This window comes from Tasmannia lanceolata, unplaced genomic scaffold (genome assembly GCF_043159265.1).
Source record: "Tasmannia lanceolata isolate RefF3 unplaced genomic scaffold, GAP_Taslan_0.1 ptg000008l, whole genome shotgun sequence".
In the NCBI taxonomy this organism is placed as follows: domain Eukaryota; kingdom Viridiplantae; phylum Streptophyta; class Magnoliopsida; order Canellales; family Winteraceae; genus Tasmannia; species Tasmannia lanceolata.
Window position 1 is genome coordinate 23,465,965 of NW_027518685.1, and position 9,028 is coordinate 23,474,992.

At 43.3% G+C, this 9,028-nt stretch overlaps 1 protein-coding gene across 1 annotated transcript; it reads right to left on the reverse strand.

Moving 5' to 3' along the window:
- Positions 1 to 5,874: 5,874 nt before the first annotated feature.
- Positions 5,875 to 7,402, reverse strand: LOC143884875 (uncharacterized). The gene has a single exon (XM_077388706.1). The coding sequence runs from the start codon at positions 7,187 to 7,189 to the stop codon at positions 6,065 to 6,067; it is 1,125 nt and encodes a 374-aa protein (XP_077244821.1). The 5' UTR covers positions 7,190 to 7,402; the 3' UTR covers positions 5,875 to 6,064.
- Between the last annotated feature and the right edge of the window lie 1,626 nt (positions 7,403 to 9,028).

The following is a 9,028-nucleotide window of genomic DNA, read 5'->3' on the forward strand; positions in this document are numbered from 1 at the left end:
GTGTAAACGGATACAACTGATATCCCTCCCCCCCCCCCCCCCCGTGTAAACGGATAAAATCCCCGCCTTCAACGGTTTCCTGTTCATTGCTTGAGGATAAATTCATCCCCTTTAACGTTTTTCTTTGCCTTTAAAATCTAACGGATAATGTGTTGCCGCGCGTGTGTGTGTGTGTTGGGGGGGGGGGGGGGGGGGGGAGAGATCATTTCCCTAATTGGAGAATGATGAAATGAGAATTTTTTTGGCTTCTCTTGGATCTATATCCAGATGGAAACCACTTTTTGCGTAGATTCCCTTTCAATATTTTGTGATAAGATTGTGAGATCTTGACAGAACCAAGAATCTAGTGTTGATGAGATTGATGTGCTTGCATTATATATAGACTAGAAGCGTCCCGATTAACCCAACCCCCACCCCTCAAATTGACATGTGGAGCTACCCATAAACCTAATTTGACATGTAATTATTGAAAGAGATTGCCATCTTAAGATCATTGCCCACTCCTCAGTAGCCCATGTGAACAGGGTGACAATGGATATCTCTAGTCTATGCCACAGGTAGGTCACCTATTTTGAGTTATGGACACAAAAGAAAAAGACACGTGCAACCAAAATGGAGCAGAAAACATAGATGTCTCTAGCAAGCTTGATTAGATGCTTAAGCAAAACACTGTCGTCTGTTCAAAAAACAGAACTCCATTAGCTAGCACCTAGAATGAGCGTGGGGACAATCCTACTTATAGGCGGCAGTAGCACCGGGTCTACAAAGTCAGAATCAATTTTTTTCTGTTACTTTCCCATTTCATTCATGAATCAAAATTCAAGAGCGCGAAGAGAGCGCTAGCTGCTTGAGCTGCTTGGCTTGCTTCTTATTACTGCAGCTATTATGGCATGGTGGAAATGAACGAAAAGCAAGATGAACATGCTATTTTCAAATCAATTGATAGATTGCATGATTTGTTCAGACTGATCAACCATGATTGATTCGGAAGAGTAGGATTGCAGAAAAGCAATTTGGTAAGAATGCCCAAGGTTTTAAATTTCGACCGAAATCCGAAATTTCGGGTTTCGGTCAACCCCGAAACCGAAATTGGGTGAACTCAAAACGTTACAAAATTTTGTTTTCCCTGAATTTTCGGTCCGAAATTTGAGGAAATTCAACCGAAAAAAGTAACAACTGTAGCGTATCCATGAAATTACCGATATATCCATGTTCAAGGGGTATTTTGGTCATCAAATAACCGAAATTTAAAACCTTGATCCAAGCTCGGAACACCAAATTGACACTCACATAAAGTAAGAATATGTTACCACAAGATACGTTAGGATACCAATGTCTCTAAAGAGAAATACTAACAAAGGCAGTTTGAATGCAACATATGTCAAGGCATGATATTCTGTCTGCACTTGATCTTGTAACCTTACTTTGTTTCTTGGTGTTCGAAGAGAGGAAATTAGAACCGAGAAATCACAAAGACCAGGGGGTGGAGCATCATATTAAGGTGCATTCCGCCTCGTCGGCATATGCAAATGCATAAACATCTAAGATTCTTTTTGAGAGGTATATGTAGATGTTGGTAGACCTGACTTTCAGCATATGTCACATTTCAGAAAGGCAAGATATTGTAGTGATTCAATTTACTACGGTACACTAGACGATCCTTAATTTTTTCTCCTTTTCCAATCATGCTCTTATTATAATCTGAGGAGTTTGAACCCACTTACAATTCATCATTTTGATAGCGAATTTGATATGTAATTTCTTTGGGTCATAGTCAGTCATTCCTTGGTGGATTTGATTTCAACATCTAAGGCCCGGTCCGTTTTAGATTATATATGACATCTGATTGTAAGTCCAAAACCAATTATTGGACTCAAACTCAACTCAACAAAGCTTTTGTCCCAAACTAGTTGGGGCTGGCTAATGAATACTTTAGAAAATTTTTATGAAGAAAGAATTATTGGATTCAATCATTACATTTAATTTTGAGACCAATAATCAGTTTGGGATGTAGTCACAATCGGTTGTCACAATCTGAAAAAAAAAAAAAAAAAAACAGGAACATGTTTTCGTGATCGGGAGACATGTCTAGGAATACATGTTTAAAATATAAGCGAACTTTTAAAGGGATGTGATTTATTCGCCCCCCATTTCTTCCCCAAGCTACCCCCGTCTAGTCTATTTATGAATTATGACTACTCTTTAAAAATGACACCAGAAAATGGGTTCATACTGTTCAGAAGGAGATAACAAGATCCGGTAAGTTACAATGGCCAGATGCTCCACTCACTCTCTCCCCCAAAGCTATTGAAGGAAAAACACCTCCTTCACTCCAGCACTATTCATGGGTGAAATTCTCCATGAAAGACTCAAAAATGTCCCTACCCTGCAAAAGGCCAGGAACTAGTCAAAGCAAGGAAGATCAAAGCCTCATTACGTACGTATAACCAAATTAGAAATCTTCCAGGAATGGGCCAAATGTAAGATTTCGAGAATGGCAAGGTTTTTAAGCTAAATATACTGAATCATAAGGGTGTAGTCTTATTTAGTCCTTGATAGGGCCCACTAAATCAGCATTTGATCATGGACCTTATTTGTATGGGTTGTTAGGCGTAGCAAGCCTGTGCACTCGATCGGCCTTGCTGTTTCCTGAGCATAAAACATACTAATTAATAGATAAATAAGAAGATTTGAAAGTTCTCCCTCTGAGTGAATATTTAACAAGGATAGACTTCATGTGGAGCAGTTTGATTATTGAAAATATGGAGAAATTTTGCCAAACTTAGTGGAGTGGTTAGATAGAAAGAGCTTATGTAAAACCATAGAAATACATTAGAGGGCAAAGTTTCATATACATTAGAAAGTGCTTATGTTATGTAAAGCCATGAAGGCCACCTATTGAAGACTCCAACCCATTAGTATGTTCGGCCATATTATGGATTGGGCCATGCCTCAAAGATCTCCCATTTGGACTATCCTAACCCTCAGATCTCGATGAATGTTTACCATTGTCTTAACTTTCTAACATCGATAGCCCGACCCACCTTGAGCCTCGGGTCGAGGATGGTCAACCCTAACCCAACCTGCCTATAAATCTCTCAACCGTAACCCCGCCCATCTAACCAGTTTTTCGAAGATGGATGGGGTTGAGTGGGGTTGGGTTCAGGAATGTTTAAGTATAAAAGATAGATAACACCTTTCTCCAACAGCTTAAGCTTTTGGAGAAGTTGATAAGTTAACATGGTATCAGAGCCAAAGGTCTCGAGTTCAAATCTCCCGGAAAGCAAAAAACCACATGTGATGGTTGGCCCGAAGTGGGACCACATGTGCCACATGTTTGCCAAGTAGGCCACATGTGCAGGGGAGTATTTAAGTATAAAAGATAAATAACGCCTTTCTCCGCTTTTGGAGAAGTTGGTAAGTTAACATTAGCCAAGGGCAAAAACAGAAAAAAAAAAAAAATGACCCCAAGTTTTGAAAATCACTATGAAATTATAGGATGGAGGTTGGTTTCAGGTGCCCAGGACATCAACAATTATCCAACACGAAATTAAGTCAAGCCAACCCTAACCCAACCCAACCCAACCCAACCCAACCCGATCAAGGAAATGCCAACCCAACTCGAGCCGAAATCAGATGGAACTCATCCTGTTCAGGTTGAGCCCAGCACGTGGCAATTACCGTTTTACAGCTCTGCTATTTTAGATGTGCAATTAACGTTTTAGAGCTTTGGCCCCACACGTGGCAAATAGTTTTGATCTAACCCATTGATCCAACTGGTAAATATGTTTAGCCCATTGCCATCAACCACACCTTGATTGGATGACCCTTGATCCAGCCCGGCTCGTTTTATTGTTCTGATTTTCTCACTAACTTATCAATGAGATGTCCGTTCGGGATAACCTTATCATGGGTCATAACTTTCTAACAAGGGAAAGTACTGTACAACCTTTTCCTATTATTATTATTATTATTCAACCGAACACTGAGATTGAAAGCAAGGCCGTCAAGTTAACGGTTCAGAAAACTCAATGATAATACCCATAAAGGCACCTTGACCTCGTTATATTACAAAGAGGTCAATTCTGTATGTAAAGGACCAATCTATTCTCATCTTTCATATTCCATTGTAACTACACACGTGTATGTGATTGGGGCCATTGATCTGGTGAGCCACTAGCAAACAAGAGACTCACTGGTCTAATCCGGATAAGATTATAGTAACCCTTGTTACTCCTTGATAGAAAAGAGGAGAATATATTTCTTTACCAAAATCACGTTGACATTTTCCATGTAGTGGGTGAACCATGTAAACCTAGAAGGAGATCGACTATCTTAACCCTCTGATATATGGAGGCAATTCCGATGAATGTTTACCATTGTCACAACTTTCTAACATCGATTTAAATGACACAGATGAGGGGATTTAGATTAAGTCATCTGTGAGTTTATTGGGTCATGGCCCATTTGTAGCAGGGCTAACAAGGGAATCATTTGCATCACGCTTTGTTATGAATAGATTTCGAAGATTTTAGGGTGCAAATCTGGCCGGGCTGAGCCCAAACTGTGATAGCAATATTCCTTCAACCCTGACCCGACCCAGCCTGCCTCTAAATCTCTCAACCCTAATTCAAACCTTCTAGCCTGTTTCGTTTTTTTTCTTTCTTAAAATCAGGTTGGGTTCACTTCAGGTTAGCCTAAGTGCAAAACAGGAAAAAAAAGAAGCCATCACCCCAAGATTTTGAAAATCACTAAAAAATTAGAGGATGAGGGCGGGTCCCCAAGTCCTCAATCCTTATTCAACCCAAAATTAAGTCTGATTGGCTTTTTCCAACCCTCCAACCCGATCGAGGAAATGCCAACCCAACCCGAGCTGAAATTGGGTTGAACCGGTCAGCTTAGGGTTGAACCCAACCCAAGTTGTACTCCCATTTTAGATTTATAATTGCCGTTTAACAGCTTTAGTGATTCATATTGTACATTTCTTGGTCCCCATACGCCCACATAGTTTTTTTTTTTTTTTTGAAAGATATCAGATTCATTTCAATAATTCCAGTAGTACAAAGAGGGGACGAGACATCCCTAATAAAAGAATTAATGAAAGAAGAAAAAAGGACCGAAAAATAGCAACCCGACGTAAGTATCAAGGCCCCTCGCCCAGCCCAGATCCGGTAACAAAATGGAAATGGAGGGCATATGAACTCCATCCTTCGCCAGCCCATCTGCGGTAGCATTTGCCGTTCGCCTACTGTTAATAATATGCGGTTTCAGAATTCGAACCAAGTCACGAATTTTATCCACCGTATGTGCCAGTCGTCATGGTCCAAAACATTTATTCAAGGCCCCACGCAATGGCATCCCTCTAATCTTGGCCTTCCACGATCAGAGGGCCAAGATTATATTTTAGGTACCATTGAAGTCCAAAGAGAAGTGCCCGTGCTTCGGCCTCATTGGCATCAGTTGAGCCGCATAAGACCTCAATGAAACGCCATTGGAGTCACGGAAAACCCCTCCGATCCCTGCCGGGCAAGAGAGACGCACTGGTCTAATCCAGATAAGATGATAATGAACCCTCGATCCTCCTTGAGAGAATATCTTTACCAAAAACACGTTGACATTTTCCATGTAGTGGGTGGACCATGTAAACGTAGAAGGGGACTTTTCTTGCACTTTAAAATGGGTGGCATTACTATTTTATGCATGCGTCGAAAGCAAGATAGGTGAAAGGCTAAGATGCTGACGAGCATGCACGTTAGCCTCTTGCCGACTGTACTAAGAGCCACAAAACCACGCTCTAAGCTTATACATTGTTGCACGTCTTCGTATATGGAAACCCTAAAACAAGCCTAGCTTCACGATTCACGAAATAGAAAATGCAAAACCAAACACGATCTTTCATTCCATGCAATACCCTAAAAGGCACTGCAAATTTGTGATTACAATTCAGCATTATGTTTAAAACTACTCATATTGAGCTTTAGGGTAATAGACTTAGTACTTTCTTAGAAACTTATTTTTAGTAATGGCATGAGAAGCCACCACCATTTTAGATAAGGTCTTCTTCTCAGGGAATGTAGCCAAGATGGCCTCCTGCATACCCACCTCCGCCCCCACTGCTGCTTCCATAACCACCACCATGCTCTCCTCCAGCACCGTAACCCGCTCCATCTCCGCTCCCGCTACCACTGCCATATCCACCTCCATGTTCACCTCCCGCTCCATATCCGGCACCACCGCCGGAGCCCCCACCGGTACCATAGCCTGCTCCATGTTCACCTCCGACCCCATATCCAGCGCCACCACCGGAGCCGCTACCGGTACCATAGCCAGCTCCCTGTTCACCTCCGGCACCATAACCAGAACCACTACCACTTCCACCACCTCCACCATAGCCACCACCATGCTCCCCTCCAGCGCCATAACCACCTCCACTGCCAGTGCCACCACCACTTCCATAGCCACCACCGTGTTCCCCTCCAATTCCATGGCCACCACCAGCACCAGTGCCACTACCCCCTCCATAGCCACCACCATGTTCCCCTCCGGCGCCATAGCCACCACCGGCACCAGTGCCGCTACCACTTCCATAGCCACCACCATGTTCCCCTCCTGCACCATAGCCAGCACCACTCCCAGAGCCACCACCACCTCCATAGCCACCACCATGTTCCCCTCCAGCTCCATAGCCAGCACCACCGCCAGAACCACTACCACTACCATAGCCACCTCCATGTTCCCCTCCAGCGCCATATCCACCCCCATGTTCCCCTCCAGCGCCATAGCCAGCACCACCTCCAGAACCACTACCTCCACCATAACCACCACCATGCTCTCCTCCAATGCCATAACCACCACCACTTCCAGTGCCACCTCCACTTCCATAGCCAATGCCGCTACCACTACCACCACCACCTCCTCCACCACTACCACCACCTCCGCCAAAGCCCCCACCATGCTCCCCTCCATAGCCTACACCGCCACCACTAGCTCCGCCCCCTCCATAGCCACCTCCATGTTCACCTCCAATGCCATAACCACCGCCTGAGGCCGCACCACCACCATACCCTCCGCCAGCTCCACTCCCATACCCAGCTTCTCCCTCAAAGATCAAGAGATTTCTAGCAGCACAGCAAACTCCTACACCCAACAACACTAACAAGGCAATGCTAACCACTCTATGACTAGCCATGAGTGAGATATTAGAGAGGCACAAAGCATGAAAAGGGAGGGCAAGTGATGGTGGGATTTATAGGCATGGGAGAGAGGGGTCCAAAAGCACGTATATTCAGAGCAGGGAGTGGTTGAGGCACATGGGCTACCGAATTTGTGCGCCTCACGCACAAAACACTAATGGTGATTCTTCCATTTTGCGTTTTTGCTGTCCTGCACGTCTAAGTGTCTAACCAATGTCTTTCTCTTACCCAAATTTATCCATCTCTCTTGCCTTTTCCGTATTTTGCCAATTGATGGATCTCCACTTATTTGAATTGCATTCACACTTGAAGAACAAACCATCTATGCCTAATTAACATGGAAAAATCCGGAAACTTACCATAGAGCAAGAAATTAACTTGTTGAAAATGAGAAGACTAGTGTTGGAAACAACCTATAATACCTAACGTAGATCATGTATGTGGTTAGTGATAAAGATAGGCAGTGATGTAGATTGTAGCATGTTTGCGATTTGGTGCCCCCTAAGATGTGCTAGTGTGCTAGCCTTCTCCAATATTTTTTTTTTAAGACTAGGGGAAGCATACCCTATTCATTTCTTGGTATCAATGGCTATAACCCAATTAATGTGGGATACGTGTATGTGATCTACTGATCTAGAGTATTCATCAATTTGGCCCCACAGTGGACGTTGCAAAGCCCGGAGTTCACATTCACCGTTGATCTTAACAGTCGGATGAAGAACTTTTGAGGGGCTACCGGATTAGTATGATAACCGGAGCCCACTAAATGAACGGTCTAGATCTCATTCCAGCTAGTCGGAATATAGTCGTGGAATCACTGATTAGTATAAGAGAAAAAAGGGCTGAACAGTGAACACTATATCTGGATTCCAAGAAAACTGTGGCACCCAACTAAGCATTGAACAAAACTTGGGTCAGGTCGGGGTCTGAGGAACTTTCCTCAGACCCCTATAATAGACTGATAGGGACGTGACGTGAGCCAAGTTTCGTTCACTAAGCACTCGAGTAGTTGGGACCATGTAGCAGAGTCAAAAGGCATCCATAAGCTAGCAATCACAATCATGCGGATACACTGAGATCGCGAGCTTACGTTCACTTTAGCAGCCCCATGAATGTTTGTAATATTTATATATGGGAAATGATATATTGCCCCATTTTCTTCCTCAGTCCACCCCCTTATAGTGTAAAAAGAGTAGTCTTAAATACACTGAAGGTGGTGTTTGGATGGCAAGATGACCCACCTCATTTTGTATGCTCTCTTATATAGATACCCCCGCCCCCTCCTCCCCCGGTTTTCGCCACTCTAAGTTCTCTAGTTAGAAGTTACTTCAACGAGAGGAAAACAAGGTGTTCCAAATGTCAGCTCTCAACAAACCAACAATGGATATTAATATGAGAAATGATAGAATGAAGGGCGCCCTTGCAAAAATCAGCTTCAAGGGCGCCCCTATTGGTTAATTTCTACAAGTGCAGCCGAAAAAATGGATGGCGCCTAAAAATGTGGAAACCGTGTTTACTTTGCAGAAATCAACCAATAAGGGCACCTTTGAAGCTGATTTTTGCAAGGCCGCCCTTCATTCTATCATTCCTCTATTAATATACATGGAAGAAAAACATTATAGGCTTAGACCCAATCTCACTTGGAAGGTGCCCTGTGTTGCAACTTGCAACCATGAGATTTTGTACGTTAAAGCCAAATGGCCGACCAGAAATAATACATTGTAGGAATCAATAGGGTTGTAGGGTAAGAGACGAAACTGTTATTCCACCATATCATATAGGCAGATGTTGAATGGTTGGAGATGGTGACTGGAGGCATCATGTTGGGATCCGCT

Excerpts from the sequence above, each read along its gene's own strand:
- LOC143884875 (XM_077388706.1), bottom strand. The coding sequence starts at position 7,189 with ATGGCTAGTCATAGAGTGGTTAGCATTGCCTTGTTAGTGTTGTTGGGT.